General features: G+C 34.6%; 2 protein-coding genes across 8 annotated transcripts in view; both read left to right on the forward strand.

Annotated features, from left to right (window-relative positions):
* Nucleotides 1-9,603, forward strand: part of uap1 (UDP-N-acetylglucosamine pyrophosphorylase 1) — a 23,864-nt gene extending 14,261 nt beyond the window's left edge. The window contains exons 4-11 of one of the 4 annotated variants that reach the window (XR_013799476.1): nucleotides 1,542-1,717; nucleotides 2,064-2,236; nucleotides 5,482-5,675; nucleotides 6,146-6,286; nucleotides 7,324-7,512; nucleotides 7,768-7,929; nucleotides 8,350-8,416; nucleotides 8,561-9,319. Coding sequence is in view for 3 of the 4 variants with exons in the window: in XM_079627593.1 (XP_079483719.1) it covers nucleotides 1,542-1,717; nucleotides 2,064-2,236; nucleotides 5,482-5,675; nucleotides 6,146-6,286; nucleotides 7,324-7,512; nucleotides 7,768-7,809; nucleotides 8,350-8,416; nucleotides 8,561-8,653 (1,075 nt within the window). In the remaining variant the exon portion in view is untranslated. Of the gene's footprint in view, nucleotides 1-1,541; nucleotides 1,718-2,063; nucleotides 2,237-5,481; nucleotides 5,676-6,145; nucleotides 6,287-7,323; nucleotides 7,513-7,767; nucleotides 7,930-8,349; nucleotides 8,417-8,560 lie in introns of all 4 variants that reach the window. The other 3 variants (XM_079627593.1, XM_079627595.1, XM_079627594.1) reach the window with 3 other exon arrangements.
* A 1,466-nt stretch (nucleotides 9,604-11,069) lies between these two features.
* The window catches only part of ddr2a (discoidin domain receptor tyrosine kinase 2a), a 33,458-nt gene continuing 27,343 nt past the window's right edge, over nucleotides 11,070-17,184 (forward strand). For all 4 annotated transcript variants that reach the window (XM_079628922.1, XM_079628924.1, XM_079628923.1 and 1 more), the window contains exon 1: nucleotides 11,070-11,221. The gene's annotated coding sequence lies outside the window, so the exon portion shown is untranslated. The remainder of the gene's footprint in view (nucleotides 11,222-17,184) is intronic.

Genomic DNA, 17,184 nt, shown 5'->3' on the forward strand with positions numbered 1-17,184 from the left:
AGAAACAATGAGCGTTTTAAAGCAATTATTATATACAATATATGGACATTTGGCAGGTGTGTATGTTGATGTAAAAACTTCTACATTTTTACAAAAAAATGTCTATTTCAAATAAATGCTGTTCATCCTTTTCATCAAAGAATCATGAACATAAAAATGTCATGGTTTCTACAAAAAAATTGACAGCACAACAATTTTCAATTGTGACCATTTATTACTTGAGCAGCAAATCAACATATTAAAATGATTTGTGAAGGATCATGTGACACTGAATACTGGAGTAATGGCTGCTGAATATTCAGCTGTGCCATCGCATGAATAAATAACATTTTAAATGTATTAAAGTGACCTTATTTACATTTACATTTTACGTTTAGTCATTTAGCAGACGCTTTTATCCAAAGCGACTTACAGCTGAGGACTAACAAGAAGCGAGTCATCGTGAAGAGGCAAAAATAACGCAAGAAGTGCTCAAAATACAAAGTTCAGGCATTGCTCAGAGTAGCATAAGCCAAACAAGAGAGGATTAAAGGAAGAGTTTTTTTATTATTTATTTATGTTAAGTGCTCACGGAAGAGATGAGTTTTCAGTTGTCTTTTGAATGTAGTTAGGGAATCTGCATTCCGGACGATTATTATCTGCATTCCGGACGAATCTGCATTCCGGACGATTATTATCTGCATTCCGGACGATTATTATGCTTTTATGAATGTTACCTTTCATGAGGGCTTTTCACACTGCACATAACCCCAGGTTATCGTCGTGCTAAACACTGCTTTTAACCCTGGTTAAATGAACGTTTCACAATTGTAATTTAGGGGCCGTTTACAAGACACTGTTTTCAACTAAAACCGTAAAGCTTTGTATGCGTTTTACACAACAATGGAGGTTTGGGGGCCTGAAAATTTTATTTTGATCGTCTCTGTTTAAACTCCAAAAATGCGAATTTGTGAAAACTGTGATGTCATGCACGTGTGTTTCGTGTTCAGTCAATAGGCGCATAGTGTTTCTTTACAACAAAGTTTACAATCAACAATGCAGTGGCTTGGTACAGCGTTTTTAGCCGTTTCCGCAAATCCATGTGAACGGGGATTGCTTTGACAATGGTGTTGTCTGTACGTGAAAACTGCGAAGGAAAAACTTTCCCATTTTAGTACATCGTTGTCTTGTAAACGTACCCTTAGAAGCGGAGTTTTTCCATGTTAACCCTGCACTGCAATTATGCGGTGTTCGAATGTTACAGCTAGATGCTTAACAACAGACAGCCAATCACGTTCTTACATTTACGTGCTTTGGACGTCACGGAAACACTGCATTGTATAAACAGTAAATTCAGTGTTTTTGCCTAATAGGGGTACTTTAAAATTGAAAAGTTAGTTTGTAATTATTTTGCAATATTACTGTTTCTACTGTACTGTTTTGTTTTTGATCAAATACATGCAGCCTTGGTGAGCATAAGAGACTTCTTTCAAAAACAAACTTTTGGACAGTAGTGTTTTCATACTTTAAGCAATGACACGGTCAATGTTTTGATGCATCAGGTACATTATGACAAGTGGCAGAACAATGGACATGACCAAAAACTTCTTCAAACAACGCAACTACTTCGGCCTGAAGGAAGAGAATGTGTTTTTCTTTCAGCAAGGCATGCTTCCCGCTGTAGACTTTAATGGGAAAATTATTCTAGAGGGAAAAGGCAAACTGGCAATGGCACCAGGTGAGTCTTTAAAAGCAAGATTAGCATTTCTTGTTGACAACTATGAGCAACTTTGATTTTTTTATTTTAAAATTCACAAACGATGTATGACTGTAAATAGTTTACAGCATGTTGTCGAACAAAACGTCATAGTCTCTAAGTAATCTTAACCACAGAACTTGTTTTGCTCAAAAATCAAAAACGCTTTTCTAAAAACCTATTTGAAATTTCCCAAAGGAACTACAGGTTAATTATCCTTACAGTTTCCAAGTGATATCATGATCAAACAGCTTGCTTAGTCTCAGAATAATTAGAACTACTGTGAATATTCAGCACTTGTATGTTTTCTCTGAATCTCCATATTCAGATGGAAACGGGGGCCTGTACAGGGCTCTGGGGACACAGAACATTGTGAAGGACATGGAGACGAGAGGAATCTCCTACATCCACGTCTACTGCGTAGACAACATTCTTGTGAAAGTGGCCGACCCTGCTTTCATTGGCTTCTGTACACTTAAAGGAGCAGACTGTGGTGCAAAGGTCAGTCTTTAACATACCTAGACCTGCGCTTATTATAATATGCATAATGCAGGAGAAAACATGCAAATACAGTTCTATTACGAATGTGTACTTGGTGTATTGTCATTAAGCTTGTGCACTTTTTTTTAATCTGTATTTGTGGTCTATTATTCCTTAATCTGGTTATTTTCTAATGTTTTCTTTTTTTAATGAATGTAAAAGTGCAATGTCACATTTAAAAACAAAACATGTTTCGCTAGTCCACTAGATGGAGCCGCTGCCTAGAAAAAAAACAAGATGTACAGGAATTTACACTACCAGTTTGGAGAATACTTTTATTCAGCAAGAACATGTTAAATTGAGCAAAAGTGACTGTGAACATTTATAATATTACAAAAGATAATTATTAACAAATGCTTTTCTTTTGAATCTTGAAAGAAAGTATCATTGTGCAACACGCATATTAGAATAATTTCTGTAGGATCATGTGACACTGAAGACTGGAATAATAGTGCTGAAAATTCAGCTTTGCCATTATTAAAACTAGATATTAAAAAATAAAACTGTTTGTAACTTGTAATAATATTAAAATTGCTATTTTTACCGTTTTGAATCAAATCAAAAATCACACACTAAAAAAATCTTACTGGCCCCAAACCTTTTTTAACAGTAGTAATTTTTTTACACATTGGAATGACTTTGTATGGTTTAGTGATCTTTATTTGACTTTTCAGTCAGTTTGTATTTTTGAGGGCTTTTTGAACAAAATAGTGGTGAAAAACAGGACATAAGAATTTTATTCAGTACTGATATATTCTCATTTTATTCTTAATTAATTTTTTAGAGAATTCTAAAGTAGCAAACTATTCTCATCTAATTGTTAACCTTGTTGTTTAATGATGTTTATACGTTAGGAATGTGTTGATGGGACCCTGGGCTTAGCCGCACATCCTATAGCAATGAAGTGTGGTTCCTTAGAATGTAGTTTCAGGTAACACGTTCACATGTGCTTTTGCAGTCTGCGTACACAACAGCAAGAAGGGGAAAATACTTTTACAAGGAACAGTGGTTATTCTGGACATTTTAAATGGTCTCCAGTCAGGAGCTTAATTGCCTTTAAAACTCTTATATAACCAGCCTGGTGATGCAGGATCCCAATTAATTTAGCCATTATTCTCAGTGTAACCTCACAGTCTTTGACGTATTGTAGTGGTTATTATGATGCAATGAACACCAAATTGCTAAGTTGAACCTGCTAGCAGGCATTTTTATTATACATGTTTAGTGTTAACTTTTTATTTTTTGTACACTTTTCATTTAAATTATCAGGAAATTAATATGTTCATACATATGAAATGATTGACACTTGACAGTAGGTGTGTTCCTGAATGCATTAACACAAGAATCAAACTCACCATGTTTTACTTGTGTGACCAGTTAGTCATATAATGACCATAGAATTTCATGTAGTCTGGAAGTGCTTGTTTTGTTACGTCTGAACAAATATATCTTCTTGTATTTATTCTGCTCTGATTTTGATTATTTTTCTCTGTTCTCTCTGACTTTGGATATTTGTATTGGTTGTTATTTGAAAGTGAAGAATCGGTTTTGTATTTCACAGTGTGAACAAAATGCTGCCTTTGATCCCGCCTCAAACTGAATCATTGGCGTACGAAATGTGATTCATGAAAGTATTTGCATGTGATATTTGGTTCAGACATAAATACTCAACAGATGGTTTTGAATACTGAGCTTTCCGAAGCTGCTTGTAATTAAACGGTTCCCGCGTGACAGGGGAACGATGGTAAGAAAATCTGGACCCACCCACCCCTCATAATTTCTGAAGCATGCACTTAAAGTGGCTTTAGCTCGAAGCCTCTCCTCAATGCTAACCCTTCATCAAATGAGAAGTTTGTAATTTGTTACTCGGATGAATGGAAAGGGTTTTCTGCTTTTGCCTCTGCTGTAATTTAACACAGACCTCAGGCAAACACAGCACACAGGGAGTGTGTGGGCTGTTCAAACTCTGCAGCTAGTTTAGTACTTGACAACTCAGTGTTGATAAATCTGTCTTTTCAACTTAAATTCATTTAAATGTTAAAAAGGCATCTTAAACAAACTGTTTTAGACTTGGCTTTTATTATTTGACAAGTTATGACAAATTGGTATCAGTTGACCTGGTAAAATCTTTATGACCGCTTATAAACGCAAACTAAACCAAATGTAATCATTAACAAGAGTTTACAGAGTTTGTTACAGTAAATAGTTTTTTGGTCTTTTTGTATTTCCCATAACTGATTTAACTGTTGCCATATATAGGGAGGGGGGGGATGATCATTTATACATTTGTGTTACTGCCGATGATGATAAATGGCCAATATTAAAACTCTAAGTGAATTTAGGCATCAAAACATTAAAATGTACATTACCTTTCAAAAGTTTGGGGTTGGTAAAGGTTACCTTTTTGTTTTGTTTTTTAAAGAATTGGTTATATAAATATATATATAAATTACACTTAAAAAATGAAAAAAATATATATATATTTATTTATTATAATTCTTTCATTTTTAAGTGTAATTTATTCCTGTGATGGCAAAGCTGTATTTTCAGCAGCCATTTCTCAGCATCACATGATTCTTCAGAAATAATTCTGATATGCAGATTTGGTCTTCAAGTAACATTTCTATTTATAATCACATTTAAAAAATAAGTTGAGCCGTTTAATGTTTTTGTAAAAACCATCATACTTCTGTTCAGGATTCTTTGATTTATAGAAAGTTCAAAAGAGCAGCATTTATTTCAAATATATATATATTTTTGTTACAATGTAAAATTCTTTACTGCCACCTTTGTTCAATATGAAGGTATTTTAAAAAGGAAAATCTTACTGACGCCAATCTTTTGAACATTAGTGTAGGTTATTTAGATATCCATGTTATGGCTGATAATAAAATTGTACACTATTAAAAAATTAAAAACACTAAAAATGTAAGCACCAAAACATTATAAAACTGGATGTGCATTTATATTACATTGAACAGTAATTCAATTATTAGTGTTACTAAAGTGTTAGTGTTTCTAAAGATTCACTTTAAGTGAGTGCTAGATGATCTAAAAAACAGGACATGACCTAAATGATTTTGAAGGCAAACTAACGTTGCAGGTATTGCCTGTGCAGGAAAGTATTGAATACATTGACATTGAAAAAAATTGAAGTGCCTTTATGTCGTACTGTGGTCACACATGCACTTACTTCTGATTGGCAGGTTGTGGAGAAGACCAATCCAACAGAGGCGGTAGGCGTGGTCTGTAAGGTGGATGGGCTTTATCAAGTAGTGGAGTACAGCGAGATTACCTTGGCAACGGCACAGAAGCGAAGCACCGATGGTCGACTTGTGTTCAATGCTGGCAACATCGCGAATCACTTCTTCACCCTCACATTCCTCAAAGAGATTGTGAGGTTAGTCAGTGCTCAGAGAGTGCCTCATGCATCATACGAGTACACTATTAATTATACTGTAATTTAATTAATTTATATTCTTAATAAAAAAAATTGGCCAATTTTTTATTATTCATCTTTGAATCTCCGCTTTTGGAGCCAATTGATGATATTTTGTCGCTAGGCAATGATCTCCGTAACATATTAAACAGCACAGCTATTTCTATGAGCTATTTCCAATGAGCTTTGCCATCTTGTAAATACTAGACAGGATGGATCTGACTTTAATGTACGCAGAGAATGAGGTAGAGTCAGAAGAGGAACATCTGCAGTTTTTGAGTGTCTGGTATTTTAAAACACAGATGACTTTGCCAGACGTGTTCTCTTATTGTCATTTTTATTCAGTTTTCACTGAAAGAACATCACTTTTTTGTCTGTTGCTGTCTGCTCGTCCATCCCTCTGTCTTTATACCTCTCTATCTTTCTTTTAGGACTCACGAGCCACAGTTGCAGCATCATGTGGCACAGAAGAAAATTCCCTACGTGAACACACAAGGGCAGCTAATCAAACCTGACAAACCCAATGGGATTAAGATGGAAAAATTTGTCTTCGACATATTCCAGTTTGCCAAGTTAGTGTCAGGACTTTTTTGTTCATTCCTGTTTTCAGTATGTGTGCTGTTGAGTGGAATGGTCCTCATTTACCCACGTTTCAGTGAACTGACGGAGTTCAAATAGATTCTACAAGGTTTACACAATGTGCACAGTGTTGAAAATCTGAAAATACTACAATAAATATAATATTAAAAATATATATGTATATATGCACAGTGTAGATGGTACAGTTTTTTTTTTTCTTCGCCCTTTGAAACACAAAAGTAGCTGTCAAAACGGCTCTTTTTAACAACACCCCTGCTCTGGCTCACACTATTATGAGATATGAAGATCCAGAGAGCTTCCAAAATCTCTTAAAGACTATAATTAAAGCTAATCATATACAAAATAAGTGTTATTTATGGCATATTTTCGGTTAAAATTATATCTAGTGAACTGGTTTAAAATGGTCAAAATAAAATTTCAAACGCTTTCAAATTACCGTATATATATATGTTTCTTAACTAACCTTTTTTTAAAAGTGATTCAGGGATGACGTCAAAACCCGGAAGTCTAATTTGCCACTGGTACCTTCGATTTTCCTGTGGGGTTTTATGAAGTTTTTTTTTTTTTTTTTTTTTTATGAGAAAAAGAAAGCCTGTTAGTGATATACTTAACTTGATGATACTTTGACGTTTTGTTCTACAACATAAATTACACACACCCATACTAAATTTTTTAATTTTGAAGCAGTTATGTTTATTTTTTTTAAATGTATGTTTCTAATAAGTAAATAGATAAGGTGTGTGTGTATGTGTGCGCGTGTGCGCGACTCAAGGGAACTAGTGAAGAATTAGTCTTCCATGTTTTGATGTCATCCCTGCACCACTCTATGGAGGAAAGTCCCTGCAGGTCACGGGCATTACTGAGGGTGTGACGTCACGTGAAAGCTATAAATGATTGGAAATTGCCTATCTTTAAAAAAAAAAAAAACATTGTTTTATTTGACATGCATATTGCTTCAGGCATGTTCAATTAGTTATAAATTATTTCAACTTTTTTGTGTGTATGACAGAAAGTTTATGGTATATGAAGTTCTACGAGAAGATGAGTTTTCTCCATTGAAGAATGCAGACAGTCAGGATGGGAAGGACAACCCCACTACAGCCTGTCACGCTCTCATGTCCCTGCACCACCGCTGGATCTTAAATGCAGGAGGGCATTTCGTGGATGAGAATGGAACCCGCATACCTGCGATACCCAGGTGAGACAAACACTCAGGAATGAAAATTCTGTCAGTATTTACCCACCTTTGTGTTGTTCTTAAACTCTATGGTGTCATTTTTTCCCCATGGAACGCAAAATGAGTTTTTCTGAAGAATCCTCAGAATCCTCTAGATTGTTTCCAGTCAGCTCTTTTATTCTTTCAAACATTTCCTTTCCACCTGTGTTCAGTTTAACTCCCATTTATCTGCAGTTATAGTGTAACCACACTATATTTCCTGTGTAACATTTCTAGACATGGACCAGCAGGGACAGTCACTCCTGAAGTCAGCCAGAAGTAACTATTCTCACAGTCGTATGTAATGCATGGTGATGGGGCTTCGCTCTTAGTAGATTCCGTGTAGCTGTTAGAGCTCAGTGGGAGAAGATGTCCAATCCCAGACAAGCCGTAGTAAAGGTTGGCATCTTTTAACTGGCTCTGTCCCAAAAGGCAGCTACTAACAGGCAGAATAATATGCATGTTGGGAAATGGGCATCAGGCATGCTGAACAGAACAAGGCTGCTCGTCAATATAACAAATAATCTGGTGTAGGTGCTTATAATCAAGTTTTCTTGAATTTTGTATTATGAATATTTAAATGCATTAGAAATGGTTGCATTTTGCATAAAGTGATTCTGGCCGTCTAAATTGGTTTTAATGGGTGAATCATTTGTAATGGGAATTTTTTTTTAAAAAAAAATATTTTTTTTATTGATATGAAGTGTCTCAAATCTAAAATAATTATATATCATATATGATGTGATTAATGCTTGATCTGGCATAGTCATTAATAAAAATAAAAATCTATAACTCATTTTGGTGCTCTGCCTATCACAGCCTAAAGGATGGAACAGACCTGCCAATCAAATGTGAGATCTCTCCTCTTGTGTCCTATGGTGGTGAGGTAAGAGTAATAATCCCAGAGTAACTTTACCGGATATATATGGTTAAGGTGCAAGGTGAAAAAAACATTCTAAGCCATATATTTTCTAACCAATAGTTTCTATTTCAAAAAATGAGGAATTAATAATCTCTCATGATTCCAAAGGGGTTGGAGCATCTTGTGAACGGGCAAGCTTTCCAGTCCACTCTGGTCATCGATGAGACAGGCGTCCATGAACTTGTGAAGAATGGCCTGTGAACATACAGCTGGCTGCTGCACTTAAAACCAAAATGAAGACTCTTGATCTCTTTATCATCTTCATCTCACTTTCTACCAGGGTGGAGGAAACTGTGAAATTCTTGTACAATAAATTGAAGGAACGGGGGCAGAATGCTAATCACAATCAAACCATTTTATGATCAAACTATTTATTTTGCGAAGACTTATTTTTATATCAATGCGCAGTGCTTTTTTTCTTGAATTGGAACATGAATTTAGCTGTTTAATTTATAAATTGATGTACAACCTTACATCAAATGATACACATTGGTATATACTGTACTGCAGGTTGCATGAATGGACACCGCTAAAATTATTTTACTAAATATAGATACATGGAAAAACTACACAAAACAAAGTGAATGTCTGTTTTTAGCAGGTATGTTTTTCATCCAGAAAAAGTTAGTGAGAATGTGACATTGCGTCAGACTTTCCAGCACTGGGTTTATGGGAGATGTTCTGATTGGTTGGAGTCTCTTTCTGCTTTAGAAAGTGTGCTCTCACTGAGACACCAACTCCTCCTCCTCTCTCTTACACTCTTTCTATCTCACTTGCAGTCTTTAGCACTTCCCGATTAGCCATTGTCTGCATCATCTATGTTAGTTTAATTGTGCATATCCATGTATTAAATAATTTATCATGTTGAAAGATTCATTTGTTTGTTTACTTTATTTTCTGCATACTCATTGCTTTTCTCGGTAACCATTGGAAATAGGAGAGTTGCATAGTGTATCATTTTACATTTGAGAAAATGGAAATGTCCACATTGCTACAATTTTCGCATTGACTTTCGCCGAGACAAATGCTTCTTAGATTGAAGCATGTGATTAGTAGGCTATAAACGCATATTTCAGAATCTCTTGAACATGATTCTCCACCCCCAATTCGACGAGTATATTGAAAATATTTTGTAGGAATTCTTGGATTTGCATATTGGCAATGAAAGTATCCGGTTGTGCCGCTTCATTTGGTTCTCCGTGAATTCTGGGATTATTTCTTTGTACACTAATACAAAAAAGCTCAATAGAGAAATTAAAAACATATCTTGAAACGTATCTGTTTATGCTAATCATGCGTGGTAGAAAATTATTAGAAATATGCCTTGACCTAGATGTTTATAAACCTCACAAAGACTGGGAAGATGGAGAAGTCCTTGCAAATGAATGTGCAGTGTTGGAATCAAGGGGATGTTTTAAAATGAAAGGCCTTTCAGATTTAAATCTAGGCCGCTCGCACAAATGTTGATGGTTTGGGAATTGGGATCAACATTTGTGATGTTGATGGGTTTGGCGATCTGTGACTTGGAATATCCTCTTCGTATTCTGTCACTTTTGTGCCCTTGAGGAAGAACATCACCCCATGCAGAAGGTTAGTGCACTGTAGCTGGCTTTAGATAATGACAAGTAACTCCGAGGCCATTCTTTAGGCTTTTAATTATGGTAAAATGTTTGCTTTTTAGTGGTAACCATATGAGGCCATGTCAGTATATAGAACTGTTTCTTTAGATCAGTGGAGAAGTTTTGAATTCTTATTGCACACATTTTCTTTTATAACAGTAGTTCTGTATCAGTTTTCCATCTATAAATTATTATTGAGTATCCTGTCCCTAGCCAAAGCTAATGGTGAAGAAAAAAAGTTGGGACTGCTTTTCTCATTATCTTGCAGATTGATTTTCCACTAGAGATGGAGGAGAAATTTAAAGGGGAAGGCAAACGAAATTCAATGTCTACCTAACAATCCCCTTTTTTTTAATAGTTGAAAAAAAGATAAGGGTATTTTAAATCACTCTTACTATGTGAAGCTTAATTGATAAAAAAATCCAGAGTTACAACCAGAACTAACTGAGGTAGCCTGCATATATACCCATAGTTCTCAAATCATTTTAAAATTAGTTTTTATAATACGGTTTGTTATAATAACAGTTTGTAAGATAAATGCAAACAAACGCACATGAATTCACTGCTTTTCAATACATTTTTAATGATTACCTCCTCCTACCAACATTAGTGAGCGCCAACGTATGGCTGTGGAAAATAACTGATCATTAACATGACATAAACTTGCAAAACTAAGGTGAAGGTGTAAAGGGGAAGGGGTAAGACAGAGAATTGGGATTCAGCCTTAATACTAACTGTTCTTGTCACTTGTCACTTCTGATTTTTGTTTTTGTTTTTTGTAAATGCTGATGGACTATTAAAAAAAGAAAGAATATTCAAGAAAATCTTCTCTGATTGGTCACAGGAGTCTGACTTAATTGAAACCTTCTGCATGGCAGAAAGAATTCTGGGACTTTGGCATTTTCCCAAGAATCCTCAGAATGTTAGTTTTTTACTCTCTCTCTCTCTCTCTCTCTCTCTCGCTCTCTCTCTCTCGCTCTCTTTTTTCCTTCATCCAGCGGTGTCTTACATCAGCTTACTGTGTCTGAATGTGAGAACTGAGAGAACTTCGGAGAGAAAGAAAAATCCTAGTTTTTATCCTCATATTACTCATACAGTACTTGGAATTAGAAAAGCCTTGGACAAATGGTTTGAAAAAGCAACCCAATCAGTAAGTTTTCTTTGTTTTTGTTTTGTTTTATTGTTTTATTTTTATTCAATTTAAAGAAGTTTGGTAATTACCTCTGTTTGATTAATGAGAATGTGTATTTGATTGATTGTGATGGTTTTAAGATGATTTAATGTGTATCAGTGCTGTGCCGTTGTCTTTGTGTTGAGACTTGCATTGGACAGTCACTGTTTGCATGGCAGACTAAAATAGCGGATACCAGAGCAACTTGATCCAGTGAACTTTTGCAAACCAGCTGTTCTGAATTTACTTTTTTAACAAGCCATCATACATGTTCTAGCTTATTAAATTTTATATTAGTGTACTTTAAGTATTTGATTCTGCTTGAAACGCATACATATTGTACGGTATTAGTTTCACCTGTTGTCCCTCAGGACTTTCTTTCTCATACAGCTTTGTAAAGTTATAAATGTAGCCCTTTTGTCATTAAGAATACAATATTTGTATTATTAAAACTATTTAAGTTAAGGTGAGGTATAAATAAAGCACAGTACCCCTAAAACGTAATTGGACAGTTGAGTTAATCTTAAATGTATGTACACTTCAATGTGTAAATAGCTTTTTTTGATATTTTGAGCTTTTAAATTATAAAACATACTATTCATTAGTATCAGTTATCAATTATCAATTACACTTGTGGTTACTTTGCTAAAACAACTTTTGGACTTTAATACATCCTCTAAAAATGACTTTGAAGCCAACTTGGTTAATCATGAGAAAATATCCTTTGTTTTTACATTTTTAAGTGTGATTTACTGTCCAAACACTTTTGGGAACACTGTATATCCTCCCACTGTGCAAATCAACCTGTTTCGCGTAGGACGTGGTTCATGAAATCACTACCGGCATTGCACAGTGATGACCTTTCCAAGACCTCAACACATGATTTATCTGAACTACGAATAGTCAGTTTATAAACACTCTTATAAACACTCTTAAATGTACGAAGACGCTAGAGCTTTGTTTGCAACCAAAGCTTGTGTTTGCTATATTTGTAATGTTTTGTTCTGATAACAAAAAGGCTATAATGAAGGCCACTTAGTGGATAAAGACCCCCTTTATCTGAGACCCCCTGCTACATATTGTATTTAAGCCAGGCCTATAGTAATACATATTTTTTTATGATGCTTGCATTGCAAAGCTATTATAAATAATACTTCTTAAGTCATATACTTGTACATTACATTTGACTATTTACTTGGAACAATGAACCCATTAGCTGAAGTTCACCTTACAGGGATAGTAAAAAAATACAATTCTGTCATCATTTACTCACCCTCAAATTGTTTCAACACTGTATGAGTTTCTATCTTCTGCTGAACACAAAAGAAGATATTTTGAAGAATATGGGTAACCAAACAGTTAAAAAAAATTACTCCATTACAATGGTGGCCCACAACTGCTTGGTTACAAACATTCTTCAAAATATATTCCTTTGTGTTCAGCAGAACAAAGATACAGGTTTGGAACAACTTGAGAGTTTTGACAACTTAATTTTTGGGTGAACTATCCTTTTAAATTTACATTTGACAAGTACTTACATACTTAATAAGACTTACGATATTAAGTCATCTTGGTTCTTGAGTAAATGTAATCTTGATTTGAGAATGTTTAGATATTTGTACTGGAAAACCAGGCAAAATACTAAGAAAGAAAATAATTTTTTGGCAGTGTATTTATTTTTGTTCCTAAACAGAGGCAGACATTTTGTTATCGTAGCTGACTGGGACAAGTTTAGTTCAATTGGCATTAACCTGTCCAATTCATGGGAAGTCAATAAATTGCATTAGTCCCACTGTACTAGAAATCCCAGCTCGTGATACCACTTCCCAGATCGATGTATTACTGTAAAATCAGAAACTATCTCACTTTTCTCACTGTTAGATTGATTCAAGATCTCGGTTGGATAACAGGAGATAATGTGTTTGTTAGTGTCCATATACCTTACATAAACTCTTAAAAAATAAAGTGAGTTTTTGCAGTGATGCCATAGAAGAATAATTGTTGGTTCCCCGAAGGACCTTTCAGTGAACAGTTCTTAAAAGAACCATTTTTGGCTGCTGTTGGAACAGGAGGAATGTCAATGCAATACTTTTGTCACCCACAGGTATAGCTAGTTCACTTTATAATCACAACCCTGTTATTCATAAGTCTATTCATATTTGGAAACCGTTAAGGACGTATGTTGTCGTTTTTGCTCTCTATCTCAGCTAACCCTTCATTTTTCCCTTCTATGTTAGACAGTGCATTTGAGATGTGAAAAAAATGTAGGGTTATGAAATAAAGGGATTTGTATGTGAATGGAAAATTTGCTTCCTTTCAACAGCTGTGTGAGAAATATAATATCCCTTCTAATAATTTATCTAGGTACCTTTAAGTTAGAGACTTTGTGAAGTTTTACATTACCAATGTCAGTATGTATGTGGATGAGTTTTTGGAAAGACATCATTGAGATGGTAGAACCATCTCCTTTCTATACAAGGCTTTAGAACAGGTGAAAATTCCTTCTATGGAGAAAATTAAATCTGCCTGGGAAGAGGAACTTGCGGTGGAAATATGGGAACGAAGACTTGAACTTGTCCACAGGTGTTCCATTAATGCAAGACGTTGTCTTATTCAGTTTAAAGTGCATCATAGGGTTCATTATTCCAAGTGTATTGAACAAAATATTTCTAGAAGTGTCCATTATGTGACAAATGTCAAATTTTAGATGCTATCCTGTCTCATTGCCATATGTGTCCAATATTACAAAGCTTTCAACTTATTTCAAAAAGTTTAGTCCCCTTTTACTGTATTTCCTTTCCTTTCTGCAGGCTTGTGATTAGTATGTTAAACATGACTTCATTGCCTGCTTTTACCACTGGATAGCACTTTGGGGTTGAGTTTTTGGGTGGGGGTTGGATGTATTTTCTGTTTGGTTTTTACATTTTTCTGTCTAATTATCATTACCTTTATTTCACCTTTTTTCATGCATATTTGTTAGGATGTAAGTTTTGTTTGTTTGCATTTTATTTTATTTTATGAGTTACAAATTATCTTCTCCTAAAATACCAAATAAAAACATTTAACATAAAATAACCTTCTTTTTTGGTTGCACTTTATTTTACAGTACGTTTACTTAGAGTGTACTTAAGAAAGTACTGGGTAATATAAGGTAACTACAGGGTTTAGGTTTAGGTTCAGGATTAGTACTTAGTTATTAATCAGTTATTGCAATTACTATAATAAGTACATAGTATGTTCATGGAACAGGACTGTAAAATAAAGTGCTACCTTTTTTCTTAGTGTGAAGAACATTTAAAAAATCTAAGAACCTTTTTTTCACTATAAAGACACTTTTGTGGAATGGCACCCATATTTAGCAGCTGATTTATATTTTGTATTACGTCAACAGACAACAAACATATATATATATTTATATTTAAATGTATATTTATATTTATCACATATATAGATATATATAAAAGTTGCAGTTATGGTTTTTGATGAGAGTGATCATGGCAAGTTAAATTGTTCCCTCATTAATGTATATGTGCAAATCTGCTCTTTTGGAAATATATGTACATTGACCTTTTCAGTAAGAGAGTGCCCAATGCTTGCTTTGAGCCTTGTATGATTCATGCAACACTTCATAAACTGACTGTTGCTTTTCAAAAAGGAAATAGAAAAGGATTTTTCCACTGGCGGAGTTGTTAGGTGTAATTTAAGTCTGAAAGCTCAGGAGAGGGTGTATGTTACATTCCAGTGTGTTTTGTGCAGGTGCACAGCTGAAGTTCACCATTTCAAACTATGACCCATTGGACCAGCTAGCTTTACATGGTAAATAGCACTCTAAAAGTCTGAACGTGATCTTCAACTCTAACTTAAGAAATTTAACAGCTGAGTGCTTATTTCATTTTAAATCATTTTAAATTGCATATGATTGTGCAAAGCCCCAATGCTCTGTTGTATCACAAAGACCCTTTCAAAAACCTTTTTCATAACAAATAGCTATTTCTTTTTTCAAAGCATTTTCTCACCATCTAATATTAGCAGACTTTGTCTTATACTGTTTGTGGCCTTTGATTCTTTAATTAGCTAATAGCATCACTATACAGTTATGCTGACTGTACAATATTTGACACCTTTGTCAGGATTACATTTTCAGTCACCTGTGCTTTTAGATTAGATTAAAAACATTTGCTTATCACAAAACCTCATGATTCTGTAACATGTGTCGTTGCACTTGCATCTGTTTTTGCTATCACCTGGCTCTAATTCTGCTGGAACTGCCATTTAAATTTGGATTTATGTATTTCCATGAAAGTAAAATATCTGCAATGCTATGGCCATTGCTTTAGGGAGGAATGAAAGAGGTTTCAAATGAAAAACACATGGTCTCTTCATACCTAAGTTTACAGGCGTGTGAATATCAGCCTGGCAAATAAGATCCATTAACGTTGAATGCCAAATAAAATTTTACACTCTGAAAAATTATCTGATGAATAAGTTATGCTAACATGTGTTAGCATGACAACTCGTCAAAATAAGTTAAGCAACTTTCAACTTTTTTTACAAGTTTCAACAATTTTTTTAATCAGTTTAAGTAGATTGTATTTAGAAATTTAATTTAATTTAATCTTAGCGTACGTTTACACGGCAACGATATGCTTAAAACTGAAAACTGAGAGTTTTCTGCATAGGCCTACAGACGACAACATTGTCAAAACAATCCCCATTCACACGACTGAAAAAGCATTCTGCTGCCAAGCCGTTATGGCGATGAAACACTACGTTATACGCATGTGCATGACATCATCGGTTTCACAGATACGCGGTTTTGTTGTTTACACGGATACCGTTTTCAAAAATGTACCTTTTTCTAAAGTTCGCGTTTTCAGGCAATCAAAACGCCGTTGTCATGTAAATGAATGACCAAAACGCATACTTTTTTTTTACGTTTTTACCTGAAAACAGTGTTGTGTAAACAGTTATCATGGACTTTTAGTTTGTTTTCATTCATCTCATGCGTTCCTTTGTTTGATTTTCCCGCCACTCCACACACTATGGTTACTGTTATAGTTTATTCTGTTCAGGTGCACGTCATTTAATTATCTTGTTTGAGTCACTTCCTTCAGGCTTTCAGTGTTCGGTCACGCTTACGTTTAGTGCGTTTTGCTCTGCCTTTTGCCATTAAACTTCTTGTTGGAACTCTACTCTTCATATTTGTCTGTTTGCCTGCAACCAGCCGTGACAGTCCTGAAGTGGCGCGAATGCTTAAACTCCACAGAATATTTAAATACATCATTATGAGCACTGCCATCATTTTTACAGTATACTGTATGCTTAAAATCCTGAAAGTTAGTGAGGCTCTAAAGCGTAACCGAAAGTGCATATGGTCGTCTTGATAGGTGCCGTTTGAACAGCCCTTCACTGTCATTTTCTGGTTATTTGGTTGGTTAAGTGCCGATCCCAGATCTTGGAAAGCTCTCGCTTACAGGGCCACAAATTGAAGCCAGATTTTGACACTGATGTGTGATGATATTTAATTGAGGCCTTTAGATAATGTATGACTCCAATCTATGTGAAGCTGTCATTAGCTTCTCTGCTATATTCAATAATGAAAGACTGATAATCTAGGAATTATGTCCAGAACAAAGCTTATGGAGACTATTAAACCTGCATAAACTATTATATTGTAAATTATTTTTCAAAATTTATATTTTTTTGTGGGGAAACATACGTGTGACACAAAAATATTTAATATACTATAATAGTTATATATATTAATAATGTTAAAGACAATGTAATGTAAGCATCATATATGTTATTACATTTATATGATACTCATTTTCGGTTATATCCACCAAAAAGTTCTTGACTTGCTCTACATTATTATAACATTATTACAATTTATGACTCAATATCCTCAATGTGGCACAGAAAAAAGTGCATAAAGATAAAAG

The sequence above is a fragment of the Phoxinus phoxinus genome (genome assembly GCF_949152265.1).
Source record: "Phoxinus phoxinus genome assembly, chromosome: 11".
Classification (NCBI taxonomy): Eukaryota; Metazoa; Chordata; class Actinopteri; order Cypriniformes; family Leuciscidae; genus Phoxinus; species Phoxinus phoxinus.